General features: G+C 41.3%; 5 protein-coding genes across 5 annotated transcripts; all 5 read right to left on the bottom strand.

Moving 5' to 3' along the window:
• Positions 1 to 229: 229 nt before the first annotated feature.
• Positions 230 to 5,772, bottom strand: LOC309714344 (protocadherin alpha-C2-like; the record flags this gene model as incomplete). The annotated part of the gene is made up of 2 exons (XM_082546688.1): positions 5,326 to 5,772; positions 230 to 2,348 (listed from the first exon to the last, which is right to left on the bottom strand). The coding sequence occupies exons 1-2, from the start codon at positions 5,622 to 5,624 to the stop codon at positions 230 to 232; spliced, it is 2,418 nt and encodes an 805-aa protein (XP_082402814.1). The 5' UTR covers positions 5,625 to 5,772.
• Positions 5,773 to 6,404: 632 nt separating this feature from the next.
• LOC309689300 (protocadherin alpha-C2-like) lies at positions 6,405 to 9,005 on the bottom strand (the record flags this gene model as incomplete). Its single annotated transcript, XM_082505599.1, has 1 exon — positions 6,405 to 9,005. The coding sequence occupies exon 1, from the start codon at positions 8,856 to 8,858 to the stop codon at positions 6,405 to 6,407; it is 2,454 nt and encodes an 817-aa protein (XP_082361725.1). The 5' UTR covers positions 8,859 to 9,005.
• A 1,195-nt stretch (positions 9,006 to 10,200) lies between these two features.
• LOC309714145 (protocadherin alpha-C2-like) lies at positions 10,201 to 12,778 on the bottom strand (the record flags this gene model as incomplete). Its single annotated transcript, XM_082546363.1, has 1 exon — positions 10,201 to 12,778. The coding sequence occupies exon 1, from the start codon at positions 12,640 to 12,642 to the stop codon at positions 10,201 to 10,203; it is 2,442 nt and encodes an 813-aa protein (XP_082402489.1). The 5' UTR covers positions 12,643 to 12,778.
• Positions 12,779 to 13,131: 353 nt separating this feature from the next.
• Positions 13,132 to 18,738, bottom strand: LOC309689290 (protocadherin alpha-C2-like; the record flags this gene model as incomplete). The annotated part of the gene is made up of 2 exons (XM_082505591.1): positions 16,085 to 18,738; positions 13,132 to 14,232 (listed from the first exon to the last, which is right to left on the bottom strand). The coding sequence occupies exons 1-2, from the start codon at positions 18,503 to 18,505 to the stop codon at positions 13,132 to 13,134; spliced, it is 3,522 nt and encodes a 1,173-aa protein (XP_082361717.1). The 5' UTR covers positions 18,506 to 18,738.
• A 1,080-nt stretch (positions 18,739 to 19,818) lies between these two features.
• LOC309714315 (protocadherin gamma-A4-like) lies at positions 19,819 to 25,582 on the bottom strand. The gene is made up of 2 exons (XM_082546646.1): positions 22,841 to 25,582; positions 19,819 to 20,934 (listed from the first exon to the last, which is right to left on the bottom strand). The coding sequence occupies exons 1-2, from the start codon at positions 25,220 to 25,222 to the stop codon at positions 19,852 to 19,854; spliced, it is 3,465 nt and encodes a 1,154-aa protein (XP_082402772.1). The 5' UTR covers positions 25,223 to 25,582; the 3' UTR covers positions 19,819 to 19,851.
• Positions 25,583 to 26,124: the final 542 nt, after the last annotated feature.

Genomic DNA, 26,124 nt, shown 5'->3' with positions numbered 1-26,124 from the left:
CTAAAATTTGAAGCTGTAAGTTTTGGAAGTTTTTCTATACACAATAGATGCACCTTTGGGTGCTAAAAGGGAGACATAACTGGGGTTTTAACATTTCAAAGTTTTAGAAAAAGAAAAAAAATTCTGAAATTTTCTGTTCAACATGTTCCTTTATGCCTATATTTCATAAAAGTGCAACAAAAGATTTATATATATATGTGCTGAAGGTGTCTTTAAGTGACTTTTTTTATCATACCTGCAGAGTAGAAGCTGCTGAGTCACTAGTGTCTGTCAGTCCTGTCCCTCTCGGTATGCTGGACACAATGTACCTGGAGCCCTTTGGCAGAGGTTGTCTAACCACCAGCTTTCCTTTCCTGGTCTCTGCTAGAAACAGACTGTACCAGTAGGCATCGTTGGAGACCAGAGTGGAGTCTGCGATGGTGGAGTTCCTCTCACTGATCACACTGTTCCTGGAGGGAGGAGCTGCTTTGCTGGGCTTGGGTTTCTGACACTTGATCACGATGGTGACCAATATGGTGATGAGCAGCAGAAATGACACCGAGCCCAGACCGATGACCAAATACAGGTTGATGTCTGAGAAGATGTCATATTCCAGAGGCTCCTCAGTCATGTCAGAGTAGGCTTTAACAGCAGTCTCCATTGTGGTCAGGCTGATGGTGACTGTAGCAGAGAGAGCAGGCTCTCCATTGTCCTTGGCAACAACAACAAGTCTCTGGTGGCGTGGATCTCTGTAACTGAACATCCTCATAGTCCGGATCTCTCCATTGTATTGATCCAGACTAAACAAGGTGGCGTCAGTCACCTGTAGAAACTGGTAGGTGATCCGAGAGTTGTGCACAGAGTCTGTATCTAAGGCTATCACCTTGGCAATCAGGGATCCTTTATCAGTGGATCTGGGGATCTTTTCCTCCACCACAGAGCCGTGTGCACGCCACGGTGACACAATAACAGGAGCATTGTCGTTCTGGTCCACAATAATGATGTGGACGGTCACGTTACTGCTGAGAGGAGGAGATCCAGAGTCTCTGGCCTCGATGTGGAACAGAAACTCCTTCTCAATCTCATAATCAAAGGTTTTGAGTGCGTAAAGATTACCGTTCTCTGGATTGATGGAGAACAGCATGGACATGGAGGTGTTAGCTATCTCCTTCTCTATTATGAAATAAACTAGATACTGGTTTTCATGGAGGTCGGGGTCAAAGGCAGTGAGTGAGCTGAGCAAGGCCCCAGGTGCGTTATTCTCCATGACACGTATAGTATAAAACGACTGCGGGAACTGTGGAACATTGTCATTAACATCCAGCAGCTCTAAAGTCATAGTTTCATTGTCAGATAAAGGAGGAGAGCCTCTGTCTGTCACAGTGAAAGTGATGTCATATTCCGGCACCTTCTCACGGTCTAATGGCTCCGACACTACTAATTCATAATAGTTATCAGAGGACTCCCTCAGTTTGAAAGGCATATTATCTGGAATATGAAGATCAACTATTCCATTATCACCTGAATCTTTATCACTGACACTAACTACAGCTATCACTGTGTCTGTGGGTGTGTCTTCTTTTATTGGACTCTGAAATGATTTAATTGATATTTCTGGGTGATTATCATTCATATCTGTCACCTGTATTGTAAGTTTACACTGTCCAGATACTGAGTTAGGTCCCTTATCACTGGCTATAATTTCCATTTCATAAAGTTTTAAATCTTCATAATTTATCATCTCTTTGACTCTGATCTCACCATTTTCTGGATTGAGGTTAAACATCTTTTGGGTCCTTTCTGATGTATACAAACTGTATGAATAAACAATCTCAGAATTGGATCCTTCATCTAAATCAGTGGCATTAAGTTTAATTACTAGACTGCCAACTGGAGAGTTTTCCATCACATCTACGACATATTTTTCTTTTTCAAAAGAAGGGGCGTTGTCGTTGACATCAAGCACTCGAACAATGATGCTGGCTGTACCTGTGCGGGTGGGGACTCCACCGTCCACAGCAGTGAGTATTAGATTATGAACAGCCTGCTTCTCCCTGTCTAAAGATGTTTTCACAATCAGGTCTGCAAACTTTGAACCATCTCTCCCGGTCTGAATTTCAAGCGCAAAGTGTTGATTTTTACTAAGATGGTAATTTTTTACTGAATTTGAACCAAAATCGGGATCCACAGCATTAGGTAGGGAAAAGCGCTCCCCTGGCGAGCTCGTTTCGGATATATCTAAATGCATCGTGTCTCTACGAAAAAAAGGCGCATTGTCATTGATGTCCATTATTTCAACCTCAATGTTGAACAGACGAATTGGATTTTCGATCGTCACATCCATTTTAAGAAAACACGATGGATTCTTGCTGTTACATATGTATTCGCGGTCAATCTTTTCAGAAACAAATAACTCTCCTGTGTCTTTATTGATTTCAAGATATCGCTTATTGGCGATGACATCCAGTCTCATGTTGCGTCTACCCAGTGATTTTGCGTCCAGACCCAAATCCAATGCTAGATTAGCGACCACGGAACCTTGTTCCATCTCTTCGGGGATTGAGTAGTGTGTAACAGCAGATATAACGGAGACGGCCACACAGAAAAAAATGAGCATCGACACGTACCTCACCCCAGAGCGATGACATAATTTAAAATCCATGATTATTAGTTCGTCTCGTTCACAAATAAAACGCCTCTGGATGGGCAAAATCGATGTCTCGGTTCCAAGAAAGCACACCTCTATGAATATCAACAAAGAGGTTATATACTATGACCTCGGGCTGCTAGAAGAAAGAACCATGTAAAAATGGAGGTTCTGTTACTTTCCTCAGTTATCTGGATGGTGACGTCACGTGGACCTGATTTTTTTTTGTGGTAAAGAGCGACGCGTTGTGTTATCTCTCACTTGAATTAACCGACTTCGAAAGTATAACGCTGATATGCTTTACAAATGTAGTTGTTATAGTTATTAGTGTCGTTGCTCCTACAGCTGTCCTCCTAATTTACCTAAAATATAGATCGTTTGTAGCATTCAACTGCAGTTACTAGATGCCAACAAAAGCACAGCAAGATAATTAATTTGATTAATAAACACATAATTTGTTTTCTTATTGGTATTTGGTTGAGTGGTTTTAAAAAATAATGGATACACAGTGTTAACGGTGTTGATTAAGCAGAGAAACAGCAGTAAAACCATAGAACTGGTAAGTGTAAAAATTTCACTCGTTGCTTCTCCATACCTGTAGAGTAGAAGCTGCTGAGTCACTAGTGTCTGTCAGTCCTGTCCCTCTCGGTATGCTGGACACAATGTACCTGGAGCCCTTTGGCAGAGGTTGTCTAACCACCAGCTTTCCTTTCCTGGTCTCTGCTAGAAACAGACTGTACCAGTAGGCATCGTTGGAGACCAGAGTGGAGTCTGCGATGGTGGAGTTCCTCTCACTGATCACACTGTTCCTGGAGGGAGGAGCTGCTTTGCTGGGCTTGGGTTTCTGACACTTGATCACGATGGTGACCAATATAGTGATGAGCAGCAGAAATGACACCGAGCCCAGACCGATGACCAAATACAGGTTGATGTCTGAGAAGATGTCATATTCCAGAGGCTCCTCAGTCATGTCAGAGTAGGCTTTAACAGCAGTCTCCATTGTGGTCAGCTTGATGGTGACTGTAGCAGAGAGAGCAGGCTCTCCGTTGTCCTTGGCAACAACAACAAGTCTCTGGTGGCGTGGATCTCTGTAACTGAACATCCTCATAGTCCGGATCTCTCCATTGTATTGGTCCAGACTAAACAAGGTGGCGTCAGTCACCTGTAGAAACTGGTAGGTGATCCGAGAGTTGTGCACAGAGTCTGTATCTAAGGCTATCACCTTGGCAATCAGGGATCCTTTATCAGTGGATCTGGGGATCTTTTCCTCTACCACAGAGCCGTGTGCACGCCACGGTGACACAATAACAGGAGCATTGTCATTCTGGTCCACGATAATGATGTGGACGGTCACGTTACTGCTGAGAGGAGGAGATCCAGAGTCTCTGGCCTCGATGTGGAACAGAAACTCCTTCTCAATCTCATAATCAAAGGTTTTGAGTGCATAAAGATTACCGTTCTCTGGATTGATGGAGAACAGCATAGACATGGATGTGTTGGCTATCTCCTTCTCTATTATGAAATAAACTAGATACTGGTTTTCATGGAGGTCGGGGTCAAAGGCAGTGAGTGAGCTGAGCAAGGCCCCAGGTGCGTTATTCTCCATGACACGTATAGTATAAAACGACTGCGGGAACTGTGGGACATTGTCATTAACATCCAGCAGCTCTAAAGTCATAGTTTCATTGTCAGATAAAGGAGGAGAGCCTCTGTCTGTCACAGTGAAAGTGATGTCATATTCTGACACCTTCTCACGGTCTAAAGGCTCCGACACTAGTAATTCATAATAGTTATCAGAGGACTCCCTTAGTTTGAAAGGCATATTATCTGGAATATGAAGATCAACTATTCCATTATCACCTGAATCTTTATCACTGACACTAACTACAGCTATCACTGTGTCCAATTCAATGTTTTCAGTGACTGGAGTTTGAAAAGACTTGATAGAAATTTGTGGATGATTATCATTCATGTCTTCTACAATAATTTTAATTTTACATTGGCCTGATAATGCACCAACCCCTTTATCGGTTGCTATAACTTCCATATCATAAATCCTGAAATCTTCATAATTTAACACCCCCTTTACAGTGATCTCACCTGTCGTAGGGTTTAGATTAAAGGTTTCCTGTGTTTTTTCCGATGTATACAGACTATATGAATATACTATTTCTGAATTTAAGCCGTCATCTAAATCTGTCGCATTAAGATGAATAACAATACTTCCAACTGGAGAATTCTCCAGTACACTAACCTGATAACTGTCTTCTTCAAATTTAGGGGCGTTGTCATTTGTATCTAAAACGTGAACAAAAACAGTAGCAGTTCCTGAACTAGGCGGTATACCGCCATCTACGGCCGTAAGAATTAAATTATGAGCAGCGCGTTCTTCTCGATTTAGTTTTTTTGTAAGGATCAAATCAGCAAATTTTGATCCATCTCTTCCTGTTTGAATTTCGATAGTGAAATAATCACTCTCACTCAAGTGGTAGGCTTTTACGGAGTTCGATCCAACATCTGGATCAACTGCGTTGCTCACTGAAAAACGCTCTCCAGCCTCTGTCCCTTCTGAAATGTCTAAATCTATGGTGTCTCTTCTGAAGTGGGGCGCGTTATCGTTTATGTCCATTATCTCCAATTCTATGTAAAAAATTCTTTTGGGATTTTCGATTATTGCCTCCATTTTCAGATAACATGACGTCTTAGCGGGACAGAGAGATTCTCTGTCAATTCGTTCAACAATGTACAGCTCCCCTGTTTCTTTGTTCACGTCCAGATATTTTCTATTTGCAATGATCTCTAGACGCATTTTCCGTTCGACCAGTGTCTTCACATCTATTCCCAAATCCCCGGCTAGATTTGCTACAACAGAGCCTTCTTCCAGTTCCTCGGGAACAGAGTAGTGTGTCACAGCTGCAGTGCACTTTATATTGGAAGCGAGGAGAATGAATATCAGCACATACCTTCTCCAGTGTCCAAAGCAGACAAATCCCTTCATTCTTACTACGACCTTTCTTTTCTTAAGCAATTTAAAACAAGTGGGCTTTAAAGAAGAGGTAGGCGTCAGTTAAATCTCCCCCGAAAATGCAAGTACAGTGTCTGGAAATCCTTGAAATCCAAATTCACCAGGAGCTGCTCGTTTTCCGTTCTCTTCCTCTTATTTAAAATTTTACTGGGGTGGCGATCGAGATGTCACTATTGTCCCGTAAGTCAGATTGGGAAACAGCGCCTCTGCCTGAAATAAAATGGCCATCACACAATATTTTTTAATGCAAAAATAATTTACTAATTTGCCCCAAGATTAAACTTAAACACTAAGAAATGCTTAGGAAGTTTATTCGTAATGATTTACACGGCTGATGTGGAAGATGTGTTTTCATGGGAGTATTTTACTTTTTTTATTTTCACTTGAATGGGTCGCTGCACGACATAGAATAAGTATATTCATATCATTTTCTGTAAAACGTCTCTTTTTATTTCCAAAATATTTTATATAAACTGCAAAAAGGGAAAACGTTTGTTTCACCTAAAACAGTATGTTTCATCAGTTTGCTTTAGATAACTACATTGAACTAAATGTCGAATAAAGATTTTAGGATAGGACATCACTGAACTGTGCTGCATATAAAAGACCATGAGTGTGAATAATAAGGATGACATTTAATAAAATTTGCATCTCAAACAAAGGGACCATTTCTAAATTAATGCTTGGGAATAAAGCTATTTAATCCAGTACTGGGTTATAAAATGAACATTTTCTGAATGATATTATACCCAATCAGGGTGACTCAAAAAAGTGCCTCACCTGCAGAGTAGAAGCTGCTGAGTCACTAGTGTCTGTCAGTCCTGTCCCTCTCGGTATGCTGGACACAATGTACCTGGAGCCCTTTGGCAGAGGCTGTCTAACCACCAGCTTTCCTTTCCTGGTCTCTGCTAGAAACAGACTGTACCAGTAGGCATCGTTGGAGACCAGAGTGGAGTCTGCGATGGTGGAGTTCCTCTCACTGATCACACTGTTCCTGGAGGGAGGAGCTGCCTTGCTGGGCTTGGGTTTCTGACACTTGATCACGATGGTGACCAATATAGTGATGAGCAGCAGAAATGACACCGAGCCCAGACCGATGACCAAATACAGGTTGATGTCTGAGAAGATGTCATATTCCAGAGGCTCCTCAGTCATGTCAGAGTAGGCTTTAACAGCAGTCTCCATTGTGGTCAGCTTGATGGTGACTGTAGCAGAGAGCGCAGGCTCTCCATTGTCCTTGGCAACAACAACAAGTCTCTGGTGGCGTGGATCTCTGTAACTGAACATCCTCATAGTCCGGATCTCTCCATTGTATTGATCCAGACTAAACAAGGTGGCGTCAGTCACCTGTAGAAACTGGTAGGTGATCCGAGAGTTGTGCACAGAGTCTGTATCTAACGCTATCACCTTTGCAATCAGGGATCCTTTATCAGTGGATCTGGGGATCTTTTCCTCCACCACAGAGCCGTGTGCACGCCACGGAGACACAATAACTGGAGCATTGTCGTTCTGGTCCACGATAATGATGTGGACGGTCACGTTACTGCTGAGAGGAGGAGAGCCAGAGTCTCTGGCCTCGATGTGGAACAGAAACTCCTTCTCAATCTCATAATCAAAGGTTTTGAGTGCGTAAAGATTACCGTTCTCTGGATTGATGGAGAACAGCATAGACATGGATGTGTTAGCTATCTCCTTCTCTATTATGAAATAAACTAGATACTGGTTTTCATGGAGGTCGGGGTCAAAGGCAGTGAGTGAGCTGAGCAAGGCCCCAGGTGCGTTATTCTCCATGACACGTATAGTATAAAACGACTGGGGGAACTGTGGGACATTGTCATTAACATCCAGCAGCTCTAAAGTCATAGTTTCATTGTCAGATAAAGGAGGAGAGCCTCTGTCTGTCACAGTGAAAGTGATGTCATATTCCGGCACCTTCTCACGGTCTAATGGCTCCGACACTACTAATTCATAATAGTTATCAGAGGACTCCCTCAGTTTGAAAGGCATATTATCTGGAACACGAAGATCAACTATTCCATTATCACCTGAATCTTTATCACTGACACTAACTACAGCTATCACTGTGTCTAACTCGATGTTTTCAGTCACTGGACTCTGAAATGATTTAATTGATATTTCTGGGTGATTATCATTCATGTCTTCAACTAGAATCTTTATGGTGCATTGTCCTGTTAAACTGGTGGCTCCTTTATCAGCAGCTATAACTTCCATATCATAAATCCTGAAATCTTCATAGTTCAGCACTCCCTTAACTGTAATTTCACCAGTGGTAGGATTCAGATTAAATGTCTCCTGTGTTTTTTCTGATGTATATAAACTGTACGAATATGTTATATCAGAATTTAACCCTTCATCTAAGTCTGTTGCATTAAGATCAACAACAAGACTTCCAATCGGAGAGTTTTCCATCATTTTAATGTTCATATTGTCTTTGTCAAAGGTGGGTGTGTTATCATTTGTATCTAAAACTCGTACAATAACACTTGCAGTGCCAGAACGAGCAGGTGTTCCTCCATCTACAGCTGTGAGTATCAAATTGTGAACAGGTTTCTTCTCTCGATCTAAAGTCTTTTTCAAGATCAAATCCGCAAACTTTGATCCATCTCTTCCGGTCTGAACTTCTATATTAAAATATTCACTTTCACTCAGATAGTATGTTTTCACTGAATTGGATCCGACATCCGGATCGACTGCATTACTCAGAGAAAATCTCTCTCCTCTTGACGTCGCTTCAGATATATCCAAATGTATGGCGTCTCTTCGAAATTGTGGGGCGTTGTCGTTTATATCAAGAATTTCTACTTCTATATTAAATATTCTTACTGGGTTATCTAGTATAACCTCTAATTTTAGATAGCAGGACGCTAATGACTTTGTAGGGCAAATATGCTCTCTGTCGATTTTCTCTACAACATACAGCTCACCAGTCTCTTTGTTTAGGTCTAAATATTTCTTGTTCGCGATGATATCAAGACGCATCTTCCTCTGATTCAGAGTTTTCATATCCAGCCCGAGGTCGGTGGCGAGATTAGCCACGACGGATCCTTCTTTCATTTCTTCTGGTATTGAATAATGAGTCACTGAGGCCGATGTGCACCGAGCAAAAGAAAAAATAATAGCGAGGATCACGTACCTCTCGCAAGACTCCATTGTTCTGGAAAGCCGTCTTGTATGGGAGTTCATCATATATAATGTTTGTTTCCAGCAATATTCATTTAAAAAATTTCCCTCTTTCTTCTGAGCCCAACGCACATAGTGTGAATTCCAAAGTACATTTAAGCTAAATCTTGGCCAGCGCTTTTCGCAGCGGAGTTTCAGCACTACGACGCTGTCCTCTTGCTTCTAAACGTGCGAAGACCATCACGCTTTTCTGCTTTTATGTTCTTTGCTTTGCATTTTACTGATAGAATAGCGCCACCCCTGAGATTCTGTCAGAGTCTTTGAAACGCAATGAACACCACACGTCTTCAAATTATTCTTGATTTTCGTTTGTTTTTGCATATATTTTTGTTTTTAATACACACGGACCTGGGTACCGTTAATGGTGGTCCCAAAACATAAACGATGCTCGTTTAGTACATTAAATGACTTCAAATTGATTATTGCTGAAAAAACAATCAACAATCAAATTTCAGACGCAATTGACCAGTCAAAACGATGAACCTTAATGACCTCACGATTTCTGCATTATAAAACGAAATATCACGGAAATACTGCAGACGATTTTTAAATATGGTAGCACTTCGAGTTGTCATTACCTTATATAATTTCTCATAATAGATCTAATGATTCTGAACGCATATCTCCATGACCATGGTTGTTTAGATGACGTCGTGATCTAGTCGCTCTTTACCACTAATAAAAACAAATTATTAGAGATAGAAAAAGTACTCAATTGTATTAATCATAAATGCACGAGTTGCCAATATTGCATATACAGAATGCACAGGAAAAATATTGAAAATACATGATATTACATTTTATTTCCACAAAAACAAGAACAGGGAGGAAATGGCTCTGAAGAATGGCCACAGCCAGAGAAGTTAGTTGAGATTAAGTTACTCTAACAACATGAAGATAACGGCGCACCTAAAACTGATTGTTAAATAAGAAAAAAAAATGACTATGCTAACAGTAATAACATAAACATATATATGTATAAAAATCAATAAACTTGAATAAGTCATGAAAAAGTTAAACTTTGTGGATCGTGGATGCAGCATTTTTTACTAAATATAAGTTATTTTCGCTGCTAACAGCGCAGGTTTTTAGACTGTTCTTTGAAATGCAGACTTGACCTTTGAGGACAAGACTTTTACACAATAAAACCTGCTGAATTATGATGATGGATTATTGGTTATGTACTAAGTAGTGAATTTAATAGTGGTACCCTCATGATAACTTATGACATTTTATATTAGTTAACTGAAAATTGTTAGCAGATCACGTTGAGGAAAAAAGGAACATTAAAATTATAGTAATTAATTTACATATATTAGCGATGTAGCTAAAATACCATGTCTGTGAATTAAATTCCTACCTGTAGAGTAGAAGCTGCTGAGTCACTAGTGTCTGTCAGTCCTGTCCCTCTCGGTATGCTGGACACAATGTACCTGGAGCCTTTTGGCAGAGGCTGTCTAACCACCAGCTTTCCTTTCCTGGTCTCTGCTAGAAACAGACTGTACCAGTAGGCATCGTTGGAGACCAGAGTGGAGTCTGCGATGGTGGAGTTCCTCTCACTGATCACACTGTTCCTGGAGGGAGGAGCTGCTTTGCTGGGCTTGGGTTTCTGACACTTGATCACGATGGTGACCAATATGGTGATGAGCAGCAGAAACGACACTGAGCCCAGACCGATGACCAAATACAGGTTGATGTCTGAGAAGATGTCATATTCCAGAGGCTCCTCAGTCATGTCAGAGTAGGCTTTAACAGCAGTCTCCATTGTGGTCAGCTTGATGGTGACTGTAGCAGAGAGAGCAGGCTCTCCATTGTCCTTGGCAACAACAACCAGTCTCTGGTGGCGTGGATCTCTGTAACTGAACATCCTCATAGTCCGGATCTCTCCGTTGTATTGGTCCAGACTGAACAAGGTGGCGTCAGTCACCTGTAGAAACTGGTAGGTGATCCGAGAGTTGTGCACAGAGTCTGTATCTAACGCTATCACCTTGGCAATCAGGGATCCTTTATCAGTGGATCTGGGGATCTTTTCCTCCACCACAGAGCCGTGTGCACGCCACGGAGACACAATAACTGGAGCATTGTCGTTCTGGTCCACAATAATGACGTGGACGGTCACATTACTGCTGAGAGGAGGAGAGCCAGAGTCTCTGGCCTCGATGTGGAACAGAAACTCCTTCTCAATCTCATAATCAAAGGTTTTGAGTGCGTAAAGATTACCGTTCTCTGGATTGATGGAGAACAGCATGGACATGGAGGTGTTAGCTATCTCCTTCTCTATTATGAAATAAACTAGATACTGGTTTTCATGGAGGTCGGGGTCAAAGGCAGTGAGTAAGCTGAGCAAGGCCCCAGGTGCGTTATTCTCCATGACACGTATAGTATAAAATGACTGGGGGAACTGTGGGACATTGTCATTAACATCCAGCAGCTCTAAAGTCATAGTTTCATTGTCAGATAAAGGAGGAGAGCCTCTGTCTGTCACAGTGAAAGTGATGTCATATTCCGGCACCTTCTCACGGTCTAATGGCTCCGACACTACTAATTCAAAATAGTTATCAGAGGACTCCCTCAGTTTGAAAGGCATATTATCTGGAATATGAAGATCAACTATTCCATTATCACCTGAATCTTTATCACTGACACTAACTACAGCTATCACTGTGTCTAACTCGATGTTTTCAGTCACTGGACTCTGAAATGATTTAATTGATATTTCTGGGTGATTATCATTCATGTCTTCAACTAGAATCTTTATGGTGCATTGTCCTGTTAAACTGGTGGCTCCTTTATCAGCAGCTATAACTTCCATATCATAAATCCTGAAATCTTCATAGTTCAGCACTCCCTTAACTGTAATTTCACCAGTGGCAGGATTCAGATTAAATGTCTCCTGTGTTTTTTCTGACGTATATAAACTGTATGAATATGTTATATCAGAATTTGATCCTTCATCTAAGTCTGTTGCATTTAAATGAACAACAAGACTTCCAATCGGAGAGTTTTCCATTAAATTTACACTCAGATTGTCTTTATCAAACGTAGGTGGATTGTCATTAGTGTCCAGAACATGAACAATAACACTGGCAGTGCCAGAACGAGCGGGTGTTCCTCCATCTACAGCTGTGAGTATCAAATTATGAACAGGCTGCTGCTCTCGGTCTAATGTCTTTGTTAGAATTAATTCTGCAAACTTCGATCCATCTCTTCCGGTCTGAACTTCTATATTAAAATATTCACTTTCACTCAGATAGTACGTTTTCACTGAATTGGATCCAACATCAGGATCGACTGCATTACTCAGAGAAAATCTCTCTCCTCTTGCTGTAACTTCAGATATATCCAAATGTATGGCGTTTCGTCGAAATTGCGGGGCGTTGTCGTTCATGTCAAGGATTTCTATTTCGATATTAAATATTCGTAACGGGCTTTCTAGTATAACCTCTAATTTTAGATAGCAAGATGCTGATAACTTAAAAGGGCAAATATGTTCCCTGTCGATCTTCTCAACAACATACAGCTCACCAGTCTCTTTGTTCACATCCAGATATTTCTTGTTCGCGATGATATCAAGACGCATCTTCCTCTGATTCAGTGTTTTAAGATCCAGGGTCAGATCGGTGGCGAGATTAGCCACGACAGATCCTTCTTTCATTTCTTCTGGTATCGAATAATGAGTCACTGAGGCCGACAGTGGATTGACGATCGAAAACAGGAAAAGACTGAGCAGCACGTACCTTTCCGACGACTCCATTGTTACAAAAGCACCCCTGGTTTTGTATCCAATCATATTATTTCACTCGGAATATTTGACGTTTCTAGCAATACTAATTTGCGCTGAGACCTAGTCTACTCGAAACACGTTCAAACTGAATTTTATCGCACCGTTTTTTCCGCTGTAAAGTTTGCTAGTGCGTTTTCGCACTTTCAGCACCACGGAGCTGTTTGGTCTTTTTTCCGATTCGCTCAGACGTAGTTAGCATTGTGACTACGTTGATGGGCTGGCCTTTTATGGACGGAACAGCGCCACCGAAAATATCATACCACATTTTACTTGTGTTAAAGGAAGGGGAAAAAGTAAAAAAAAATAAAAATAAAGACAATGAAGTATTCATTTTATATTTCGTGAGATTAGTTTTGATAATAGAAAAAATGTATTTTGCATTTTTACCAAAGTCAATTATATTTATTTACCTGAAAAAGTATAGCATGTAAAACGAGAATCCGCTGTTTTGTACATGTTACAAATACAAATAATAAGGTTTATAAAGCAGAGAAATTACTGCAAAGGCGAACACTGGATTCCTACCTGCAGAGTAGAAGCTGCTGAGTCACTAGTGTCTGTCAGTCCTGTCCCTCTCGGTATGCTGGACACAATGTACCTGGAGCCCTTTGGCAGAGGTTGTCTAACCACCAGCTTTCCTTTCCTGGTCTCTGCTAGAAACAGACTGTACCAGTAGGCATCGTTGGAGACCAGAGTGGAGTCTGCGATGGTGGAGTTCCTCTCACTGATCACACTGTTCCTGGAGGGAGGAGCTGCTTTGCTGGGCTTGGGTTTCTGACACTTGATCACGATGGTGACCAATATAGTGATGAGCAGCAGAAATGACACCGAGCCCAGACCGATGACCAAATACAGGTTGATGTCTGAGAAGATGTCATATTCCAGAGGCTCCTCGGTCATGTCAGAGTAGGCTTTAACAGCAGTCTCCATTGTGGTCAGTTTGATGGTGACTGTAGCAGAAAGAGCAGGCTCTCCATTGTCCTTGGCAACAACAACAAGTCTCTGGTGGCGTGGATCTCTGTAACTGAACATCCTCATAGTCCGGATCTCTCCATTGTATTGGTCCAGACTGAACAAGGTGGCGTCAGTCACCTGTAGAAACTGGTAGGTGATCCGAGAGTTGTGCACAGAGTCTGTATCTAACGCTATCACCTTGGCAATCAGGGATCCTTTATCAGTGGATCTGGGGATCTTTTCCTCCACCACAGAGCCGTGTGCACGCCACGGTGACACAATAACAGGAGCATTGTCGTTCTGGTCCACAATAATGATGTGGACGGTCACGTTACTGCTGAGAGGAGGAGATCCAGAGTCTCTGGCCTCGATGTGGAACAGAAATTCCTTCTCAATCTCATAATCAAAGGTTTTGAGTGCGTAAAGATTACCGTTCTCTGGATTGATGGAGAACAACATGGACATGGATGTGTTAGCTATCTCCTTCTCTATTATGAAATAAACTAGATACTGGTTTTCATGGAGGTCGGGGTCAAAGGCAGTGAGTGAGCTGAGCAAGGCCCCAGGTGCGTTATTCTCCATGACACGTATAGTATAAAATGACTGGGGGAACTGTGGGACATTGTCATTAACATCCAGCAGCTCTAAAGTCATAGTTTCATTGTCAGATAAAGGAGGAGAGCCTCTGTCTGTCACAGTGAAAGTGATGTCATATTCCGGCACCTTCTCACGGTCTAATGGCTTCGACACTACTAATTCATAATAGTTATCAGAGGACTCCCTCAGTTTGAAAGGCATATTATCTGGAATATAAAGATCAACTATTCCATTATCACCTGAATCTTTATCACTGACACTAACTACAGCTATCACTGTGTCCAACTCGATGTTTTCAGTCACTGGACTCTGAAATGATTTAATTGATATTTCTGGGTGATTATCATTCATGTCTTCAACTAGAATCTTTATGGTGCATTGTCCTGTTAAACTGCTGGCTCCTTTATCAGCAGCTATAACTTCCATATCATAAATCCTGAAATCTTCATAGTTCAGCACTCCCTTAACTGTAATTTCACCAGTGGCAGGATTCAGATTAAATGTCTCCTGTGTTTTTTCTGATGTATATAAACTGTATGAATATGTTATATCAGAATTTGATCCTTCATCTAAGTCTGTTGCATTAAGATCAATAACAAGACTTCCAATCGGAGAATTTTCCATTATTTTTACATTATAGACTGATTGACCAAATATAGGTGGATTGTCATTTGTGTCTAAAACATGAACAATAACACTGGCAGTGCCAGAACGAGCAGGTTTTCCTCCATCTACAGCTGTGAGTATCAAGTTATGAACAGGCTGCTTCTCACGATCTAATGTTTGTTTCAAGATCAAATCCGCAAACTTCGATCCATCTCTTCCGGTCTGAACTTCAATTGTAAATTGTTGACTTTCACTTAAATGGTACGTTTTCACTAAATTGCTGCCCACATCGGGATCAACGGCATTGCTCAAAGAGAATCTTTCTCCTGTAGGCGTTGATTCAGATATATCCAAGTGTATGGCGTCTCTTCGGAATTGTGGGGCGTTGTCGTTTATATCCAAAATTTCCAGTTCAATATTAAATATTCTCAATGGATTTTCTAGTATTACTTCCATTTTTAAGTAACACACCGTAAACGTTTGTGTACAAAGATATTCCCTGTCAATCTTCTCGACAACATACAGCTCACCAGTCTCTTTGTTCACATCCAGATATTTTTTGTTGGCGATAAGGTCAAGTCGCATCTTCCTCTTACCGAGTGATTTAACGTCTAGGCTGAGATCAGTAGCAAGGTTAGCAACAACTGACCCTTCCTTCATTTCTTCGGGTATGGAGTAATGAGTCACTGAGGCCCGTACGCTATGAACAGAACTAAAAATAACGGCGAGCAGAACATACCTCTTAAATGACTTCATTGTTGCGTGGGACCCGTTTTTCCCGTTATTTAAGGTTTCACTGCATTTCAAGCGATATACTGTACGTGTATAGCAGTTTTCAGTATTTCTCTTCCCTCCTTGATTAAAAAATATGCAGCCGATTCACTCCCAGCTATATCCCAGGGTAAAATGAGCAAGACGCGTTGAACGGGGGTGTTTCGGGACCTGGAAACTGTCGCTTCTCTTACTATAACCAATAATGGCGACGACACACAGTCATGACGTTATGGTCTGAGGTGTTCTTGACCAAACAGCGCCACCTTTTGGATTTTATAATGTTTTGAAATGCTTGGCATGAAGATAAGTTATGAATATTTTAATTTATTTCTTGTATTGTCAGGTGTGACTGATTGACTCCAGGTTCTTTTTAAGATAATGAAAAAGTTTGTTCATGACCTCACTTATTTTTGTTAATTGGCCCCCACACATAAAAGAAACAATGAATGAGAAACCATCAATGTTAATAATTTGGGGGGGAAACGAAGAAAAATATATCTGTTTATTATATTCTTACCTGTAGAGTAGAAGCTGCTGAGTCACTAGTGTCTGTCAGCCCTGTCCCTCTCGGTATGCTGGACACAATGTACCTGGAGCCTTTTGGCAGAGGCTGTCTAACCACCAGCTTTCCTTTCCTGGTCTCTGCTAGAAACAGACTGTACCAGTAGGCATCATTGGAGACCAGAGTGGAGTCTGCGATGGTGGAGTTCCTCTCACTGATCACACTGTTCCTGGAGGGAGGAGCTGCTTTGCTGGGCTTGGGTTTCTGACACTTGATCACGATGGTGACCAATATGGTGATGAGCAGCAGAAACGACACCGAGCCCAGACCGATGACCAAATACAGGTTGATGTCTGAGAAGATGTCATATTCCAGAGGCTCCTCAGTCATGTCAGAGTAGGCTTTAACAGCAGTCTCCATTGTGGTCAGCTTGATGGTGACTGTAGCAGAGAGAGCAGGCTCTCCGTTGTCCTTGGCAACAACAACAAGTCTCTGGTGGCGTGGATCTCTGTAACTGAACATCCTCATAGTCCGGATCTCTCCATTGTATTGGTCCAGACTGAACAAGGTGGCGTCAGTCACCTGTAGAAACTGGTAGGTGATCCGAGAGTTGTGCACAGAGTCTGTATCTAAGGCTATCACCTTTGCAATCAGGGATCCTTTATCAGTGGATCTGGGGATCTTTTCCTCCGCCACAGAGCCGTGTGCACGCCACGGAGACACAATAACTGGAGCATTGTCGTTCTGGTCCACAATAATGATGTGGACGGTCACGTTACTGCTGAGAGGAGGAGATCCAGAGTCTCTGGCCTCGATGTGGAACAGAAACTCCTTCTCAATCTCATAATCAAAGGTTTTGAGTGCGTAAAGATTACCGTTCTCTGGATTGATGGAGAACAGCATAGACATGGATGTGTTGGCTATCTCCTTCTCTATTATGAAATAAACTAGATACTGGTTTTCATGGAGGTCGGGGTCAAAGGCAGTGAGTGAGCTGAGCAAGGCCCCAGGTGCGTTATTCTCCATGACACGTATAGTATAAAATGACTGGGGGAACTGTGGGACATTGTCATTAACATCCAGCAGCTCTAAAGTCATAGTTTCATTGTCAGATAAAGGAGGAGAGCCTCTGTCTGTCACAGTGAAAGTGATGTCATATTCTGGCACCTTCTCACGGTCTAATGGCTCCGACACTACTAATTCATAATAGTTATCAGAGGACTCCCTCAGTTTGAAAGGCATATTATCTGGAACACGAAGATCAACTATTCCATTATCACCTGAATCTTTATCACTGACACTAACTACAGCTATCACTGTGTCCAACTCGATGTTTTCAGTCACTGGACTCTGAAATGATTTAATTGATATTTCTGGGTGATTATCATTCATGTCTTCTACTAGAATCTTTATGGTGCATTGTCCTGTTAAACTGCTGGCTCCTTTATCAGCAGCTATAACTTCCATATCATAAATCCTGAAATCTTCATAGTTCAGCACTCCCTTAACTGTAATTTCACCAGTGGCAGGATTCAGATTAAATGTCTCCTGTGTTTTTTCTGATGTATATAAACTGTATGAATATGTTATATCAGAATTTGATCCTTCATCTAAGTCTGTTGCATTAAGATCAACAACAAGACTTCCAATCGGAGAGTTTTCCATTACCTTTACATTCAGATTTTCTTTATCAAAGGTGGGTGCGTTATCATTTGTATCTAAAACTCGTACAATAACACTGGCAGTGCCAGAGCGAGCAGGTGTTCCTCCATCTACAGCTGTGAGTATCAAATTATGAACAGGCTGCTGCTCCCGATCTAAAGTCTTTTTCAAGATCAAATCCGCAAACTTCGATCCATCTCTTCCGGTCTGAACTTCTATGTTAAAAAATTCACTTTCACTCAAATGGTACGTTTTCACTGAATTGGATCCAACATCAGGATCGACTGCATTACTCAGAGAAAATCTCTCTCCTCTTGCCGTCGCTTCAGATATATCCAAATGTATGGCGTCTCTTCGAAATTGTGGGGCGTTGTCGTTTATATCAAGAATTTCTACTTCTATATTAAATATTCTTACTGGGTTATCTAGTATAACCTCTAATTTTAGATAGCAAGAGGACTTGGTATTGCAAATGTATTCCCTGTCGATCTTTTCAACAACATACAGCTCACCAGTCTCTTTGTTCACATCCAGATATTTCTTGTTCCCGATGATATCAAGACGCATCTTCCTCTGATTCAGTGTTTTAAGATCCAGGGTCAGATCGGTGGCGAGATTAGCCACGACGGATCCTTCTTTCATTTCTTCTGGTATTGAATAATGAGTCACTGAGGCCGATGTGTACCGGGCAAAAGAAAAAATTATAGCGAGGATCACGTACCTCTCGTAAGACTCCATTGTTCTGGAAACCCGTCTTGTATGGGAGTTCATCATACTTCAAACGATATAATGTTTGTTTTTAGCAATATTCATTTAAAAAAAACTCCCCCTGTTTCTTTCGAGCCAAATACACATTGTATGAATTCCAAAGTACATTTAAACTTAAATCAAGGCCAGCGCGTTTCGCAGCGGAGTTTCAGCACTACGACGCTGTCCTCTTGCTTCTAAACGTGCGAAGACCATCACGCTTTTCTGCTTTTACGTTCTTTGCTTTGCAATTTACTGATAGAATAGCGCCACCCCTGAGATTTTGTCGGAGCCTTTGAGCCACAATGAACACCACACGTCTTCAAATTATTCTTGATTTTCGTTGGTTTTTGCATATATTTTGGTTTTTACTACACACGGACCTGGATACCGTTAATGGTGGTCCCAAAACATAAAAGGTGACATTTACTAAATGTAATCAGTTCAAATTGATTATTGCTGAAAAAACAATCAAATTTCAGACACAATCCACCAGTCAAAGCAATGAACCGTAATGACCTCACGATTACTGCATTATAAAACGAGATACCACTAAAATGCTGCAGACGATTTTCAAATATGGTAGCACTTCGAGTTATCATTAACTTTGCATAATGTCTCATTATAGATCTAATGATTTTCTATCCATATCTTTATGACCATGGTACTTTAGGTGACGTAGTAATCTAGTCGCTCTTTACCACTGATAAAAACAAATTATTAGAGATAATAAAGTACTCAATTGTATTAATCATAAATGCACAAGTTGCAAATATTGCATATACAGAATTCACAGGAAAATATTGAAAATACATGATATTAAATTTTATTTACACAAAAACAAGAACAGGGAGGAAATGGCTGTAAAGAATGGACACAGCCAGAGAAGTTAGTTGAGATTAAGTTACTCTAACAACATGAAGATACCGGCGCACCTAAAACTGATTGTTAAATAAGAAAAAAAAAACTGTGCTAACAGTACAAACGTAAAAAGTATATAAAAAACAATAAACGTGAATAAGTCATGAAGAAGTTAAGCTTTGTGGATCCTAAATACTGCATTTCATTTATTAAATATACATTATTTATACTGCTATTAAAACACAGGTTTTTAGATTGTTCTTTAAACTGCAGCCTTGACTTTTGAGGACAAGACCTGAACACAATTAAAAGCTGCTAAATCATGATGATGGATTGTTGCTATGTTGGTTATGTACTAAGTAGTGCATTTGATAGTGGTACCTCATGATAATTTATGAGATTTTTGAATAATTCACTGAATATTTTTTTTGTGGATTAAGGTAAAGCGGAAAATAGAAAAAATAATCGTAATTAATTTTAATGTTATGTAGGTAAAATATCTTATCTGTATATCAAATTCCTACCTGCAGAGTAGAAGCTGCTGAGTCACTAGTGTCTGTCAGTCCTGTCCCTCTCGGTATGCTGGACACAATGTACCTGGAGCCCTTTGGCAGAGGCTGTCTAACCACCAGCTTTCCTTTCCTGGTCTCTGCTAGAAACAGACTGTACCAGTAGGCATCGTTGGAGACCAGAGTGGAGTCTGCGATGGTGGAGTTCCTCTCACTGATCACACTGTTCCTGGAGGGAGGAGCTGCTTTGCTGGGCTTGGGTTTCTGACACTTGATCACGATGGTGACCAATATGGTGATGAGCAGCAGAAACGACACCGAGCCCAGACCGATGACCAAATACAGGTTGATGTCTGAGAAGATGTCATATTCCAGAGGCTCCTCAGTCATGTCAGAGTAGGCTTTAACAGCAGTCTCCATTGTGGTCAGCTTGATGGTGACTGTAGCAGAGAGAGCAGGCTCTCCGTTGTCCTTGGCAACAACAACAAGTCTCTGGTGGCGTGGATCTCTGTAACTGAACATCCTCATAGTCCGGATCTCTCCATTGTATTGGTCCAGACTGAACAAGGTGGCGTCAGTCACCTGTAGAAACTGGTAGGTGATCCGAGAGTTGTGCACAGAGTCTGTGTCTAAGGCTATCACCTTGGCAACCAGGGATCCTTTATCAGTGGATCTGGGGATCTTTTCCTCCACCACAGAGCCGTGTGCACGCCACGGTGACACAATAACAGGAGCATTGTCGTTCTGGTCCACAATAATGACGTGGACGGTCACATTACTGCTGAGAGGAGGAGAGCCAGAGTCTCTGGCCTCGATGTGGAACAGAAACTCCTTCTCAATCTCATAATCAAAGGTTTTGAGTGCGTAAAGATTACCGTTCTCTGGATTGATGGAGAACAGCATGGACATGGATGTGTTGGCTATCTCCTTCTCTATTATGAAATAAACTAGATACTGGTTTTCATGGAGGTCGGGGTCAAAGGCAGTGAGTGAGCTGAGCAAGGCCCCAGGTGCGTTATTCTCCATGACACGTATAGTATAAAATGACTGGGGGAACTGTGGGACATTATCATTAACATCGAGCAGCTCTAAAGTCATAGTTTCATTGTCAGATAAAGGAGGAGAGCCTCTGTCTGTCACAGTGAAAGTGATGTCATATTCCGGCACCTTCTCACGGTCTAAAGACTCCGACACTACTAATTCATAATAGTTATCAGAGGACTCCCTCAGTTTGAAAGGCATATTATCTGGAACACGAAGATCAACTATTCCATTATCACCTGAATCTTTATCACTGACACTAACTACAGCTATCACTGTGTCTAACTCGATGTTTTCAGTCACTGGACTCTGAAATGATTTAATTGATATTTCTGGATGATTATCATTCATGTCTTCAACTAGAATCTTTATGGTGCATTGTCCTGTTAAACTGGTGGCTCCTTTATCAGCAGCTATAACTTCCATATCATAAATCCTGAAATCTTCATAGTTCAGCACTCCCTTAACTGTAATTTCACCAGTGGCTGGATTCAGATTAAATGTCTCCTGTGTTTTTTCTGATGTATATAAACTGTATGAATATGTTATATCAGAATTTGATCCTTCATCTAAGTCTGTTGCATTAAGATCAACAACAAGACTTCCAATTGGAGAGTTTTCCAATATTTTAACACTAAGATTTTCTTTTTCAAAGGCAGGTGGATTGTCATTTGTGTCCAGAACATGAACAATAACACTGGCAGTGCCAGAACGAGCGGGTGTTCCTCCATCTACAGCTGTAAGTATCAAATTATGAACAGGCTGCTGCTCTCGATCTAATGTCTGTTTTAAGATCAAATCCGCAAATTTCGTTCCATCTCTTCCGGTCTGAACTTCTATATTAAAATATTCACTTTCACTCAAATGATAGGTTTTCACTGAATTGGACCCTACATCCGGATCGACTGCATTACTCAGAGAAAATCTTTCTCCTCTTGGCGTCGCTTCAGATATATCCAAATGTATGGCGTCTCTTCGAAATTGTGGGGCGTTGTCGTTCATATCAAGAATTTCTACTTCTATATTAAATATTCGTAAAGGGTTTTCTAATATAACCTCCAGTCTAAGATAGCAAGACGCTGACGACTTGGTGGTGCAAATATTTTCCCTGTCAATCTTCTCAACAACATACAGCTCACCAGTCTCTTTGTTCACATCCAGATATTTCTTGTTCGCGATGATATCAAGACGCATCTTCCTCTGATTCAGTGATTTAATATCCAGACTGAGATCGGTGGCGAGATTAGCCACGACGGATCCTTCTTTGATTTCTTCGGGCATCGAATAATGAGTTACTGAACCCGATATCTGACACACAATCGAAAACAGAAGAGCAATGAACAGCACGTACCATTTCTCTGACTCCATTGTTATGAGGAACCCTTTGTTGTTCACGGACTTGCAGCACTTTAAACGATATTCTTTACTTTCCAATGATATAAAAATTTCCTGTAACGGATTTGAACACAAATATTTTCACACAAAAATTTTCCCGCTACGTTGTTCCCGTAGTAAAATGGCCACACGTCTTTTCGCATTGCAATTTCAGCACCACTGAGCTTTCTGGTCGGGTCCCGACTTCCACAGTGAATGCTGGTTACGTTCGTAGTTCCACCTTTTACTAACGGAACAGCGACACCGGTAATATTGAATGTTTCTCCGAACATTCTTTAATAAATTTCAATTTCAATATATAGATAGATAGATAGATAGATAGATAGATAGATAGATAGATAGATAGATAGATAGATAGATAGATAGATAGATGGATAGATATATTTATATATATAGATATATATTTAGAAATACTATAATACTATTAATGAGCTTAAATAACAGTAAATCACTCCTGAACTTTTACATTGTGGAAGGAGTCTACTGTATATGATGAATGAATAATGAATATAAAAACTCATGAACATAAATACAAATATCGACACTGAACTCTCACCTGCAGAGTAGAAGCTGCTGAGTCACTAGTGTCTGTCTGTCCTGTCCCTCTCGGTATGCTGGACACAATGTACCTGGAGCCCTTTGGCAGAGGTTGTCTAACCACCAACTTTCCTTTCCTGGTCTCTGCTAGAAACAGACTGTACCAGTAGGCATCGTTGGAGACCAGAGTGGAGTCTGCAATGGTGGAGTTCCTCTCACTGATCACACTGTTCCTGGAGGGAGGAGCTGCTTTGCTGGGCTTGGGTTTCTGACACTTGATCACGATGGTGACCAATATGGTGATGAGCAGCAGAAACGACACTGAGCCCAGACCGATGACCAAATACAGGTTGATGTCTGAGAAGATGTCATATTCCAGAGGCTCCTCAGTCATGTCAGAGTAGGCTTTAACAGCAGTCTCCATTGTGGTCAGCTTGATGGTGACTGTAGCAGAGAGAGCAGGCTCTCCGTTGTCCTTGGCAACAACAACCAGTCTCTGGTGGCGTGGATCTCTGTAACTGAACATCCTCATAGTCCGGATCTCTCCATTGTATTGGTCCAGACTAAACAAGGTGGCGTCAGTCACCTGTAGAAACTGGTAGGTGATCCGAGAGTTGTGCACAGAGTCTGTGTCTAAGGCTATCACCTTGGCAACCAGGGATCCTTTATCAGTGGATCTGGGGATCTTTTCCTCCACCACAGAGCCTTGTGCACGCCACGGAGACACAATAACAGGAGCATTGTCGTTCTGGTCCACAATAATGATGTGGACGGTCACGTTACTGCTGAGAGGAGGAGAGCCAGAGTCTCTGGCCTCGATGTGGAACAGAAACTCCTTCTCAATCTCATAATCAAAGGTTTTGAGTGCGTAAAGATTACCGTTCTCTGGATTGATGGAGAACAGCATAGACATGGATGTGTTAGCTATCTCCTTCTCTATTATGAAATAAACTAGATACTGGTTTTCATGGAGGTCGGGGTCAAAGGCAGTGAGTGAGCTGAGCAAGGCCCCAGGTGCGTTATTCTCCATGACACGTATAGTATAAAATGACTGGGGGAACTGTGGCGCATTGTCATTAACATCCAGCAGATGGACAGTTATTGTTTCATTATCAGATAAAGGTGGCATCCCTGCGTCTGTTACAATTAGAGTAATGTCATATTCAGGTACTGTTTCGCGATCTAAAGGCTCGGACACAATGAGCTTGTAATGCATGGGTCGATCTGAAGATGTGTTAATTGTAAAGGGCATGGGTCGATGTATAGTCAAGCTTACTTTTCCGTTATCCCCCGTGTCTCTATCACTTATATCTACAAGTGCAATAACACTTCCTACTGCTACGTTCTCCTCCACTGTGTTTTTAACAGACTGTATGATGATTTCCGGATAATTATCATTCATGTCCTTCACATTAACGACCACTTTGCACTGACCAAGCAAGGGATGCGTGCCTTTGTCTCTGGCCTCTATGTGCATCTCATAGAATTTCATATCTTCATAGTCTATAGTTCCTTTCACAGTTATCTCTCCAGTGTTATGATTCAGTGAAAACACCTCTTGTGTTTTCTCCGACGTGTAAAGGGTGAATGAGTACACAATCTCTGAATTCAAACCCTCGTCAAGGTCCGAGGCGTTTAGCTTCATCACTAAGGTCCCTATTGGGGTGTTTTCCGTCATGTTAATTGTATAAGTCTGCTTATCAAACCGTGGGGGATTATCGTTTGTGTCCTGTACTCTTACAATAATATTAGCAGTGCCAGAGCGCACCGGGACACCGCCATCCACTGCAGTTAATATTAAATTATGAACAGCAGTCTGTTCTCTATCCAACGATTTGGTCAACACCAAGTCTACATACTGAGTTCCATCGCTACCTGTCTGAATTTCGATTGTGAAGTGTTCGCTAACACTGAGTTTGTACGTTTTAATTGTATTTATACCAACATCTGGATCCACGCCGTTGGGCAGGGAGAACCTCTCGCCCGGCGTTGCAGATTCTGAAACGTCGAGCTCTACTCTGTCCCGTCGGAAATGTGGAGCGTTATCGTTTATGTCCGTTATTCCAAGCTCGATGTTGAAGATACGTAAGGGGCTTTCTATGATCACATCGAGCTTTAAAAAGCAGGACGCGGGTTTCGCCGGACAAAGATATTCCCTGTCCATTTTTTCTACGATGTACAGTTCGCCCGTCTTTTTGTTAAAATCTAGGTATTTTTTGTTGGAAAAAATATCAAGTTTTACCTCTCGTTGCGCCAAACCTCCTGGCTCAAGTCCCAGATCTGCAGCCAGATTAGCCACAACAGATCCCCTTTCCTTCTCCTCGGGTATGGAGTACCGTGTCACCGACAAAGCGGCTGGCCATGTTGCACACAAGACAAAGACGGCAATGCAAAATCTCATCCTTTCCTTTGCAGGAAAAAAATAAGCCAGATCCTAAAAGCCGTTTTATGTCTGTGATTCTTAAGATTTCACAGAGTATCTTTGCAAAAAAAAAATCCAGAAAAACAATAGACAAGAATGAATTAAGGTTCTGTGTGTAAATAATCATAAGCGCCCATTTAAGAAACCAGTCCTTTGCCTTTACAAATGGGTGTGTCATGACTTCAGAGAAGAAGAGTAGTGTGGTAGTGTGCTCTAGTGGTCAACAGTGACACCGTGCGATACACGCTAAACATAGTGTATTGAATTATTCAGCTCTGAAATCAGCTTTGCAGCTTCGCAAGGCACTGACGCATGGAAGGACATCCCCAAACACACACACAGGCGCACGAGCAGCACTGTGTGCTTTATCCTGACAACATCTCTCATTCATCGGGCATGTCTTCAAAAGACAGTTGTTTGTTTTGTAATAATAAAGGATTAATTTCAAATATTGTCTGAGGTCTTTATAACAAGGGAATAAATCATGGAGGATAAAACAATCTACTATCCTTAAGTTGGCATGTCTTTATTTTATTTACATGCCACTAGATGATTTAAAACAGCTGTTTAAAACAGCTCCTACATTACTGAGGTATATGATTGTATAATAAAGACATAAACCTTTTCTAGCTTTCTGTGCCTTTATACACAAGCCTGTTGGCGCTGTTACTACTTGACGCCAGCCTACTACAGTCTGCCCTAAGCTGGCAAATGACCTGTGCTGGTAGATGCTATTTTACAGTTTGTAGTTTATGACTTTTATTTCCATTTACTTTTATATTAATTTTTAAAAGTTTAAAACATGTTTTGTTTTGTTTTGCCTGTAATATGGAAACAGTCAAGAAATCCGCATGTAGTTGGTCTCTACAAGATAGCAGCCA

This window comes from Aulonocara stuartgranti (assembly GCF_965226115.1).
Source record: "Aulonocara stuartgranti genome assembly, chromosome: 2".
NCBI lineage: Eukaryota > Metazoa > Chordata > Actinopteri > Cichliformes > Cichlidae > Aulonocara > Aulonocara stuartgranti.
Note: the sequence above shows the minus strand (reverse complement) of the source record. Positions and strands in the feature narration are given on the sequence as shown.

What these genes read in the sequence shown, in the direction of transcription:
- LOC309714315 (XM_082546646.1), bottom strand. Translation starts at nt 25,222, where the DNA reads ATGAGATTTTGCATTGCCGTCTTTGTCTTGTGTGCAACATGGCCAGCC. An exon ending in CAGCAGCTTCTACTCTGCAG is followed by an intron (nt 20,935 to 22,840) that starts GTGAGAGTTCAG and finishes ATGACTTTAGAG; the next exon opens with CTGCTCGATGTTAATGATAA.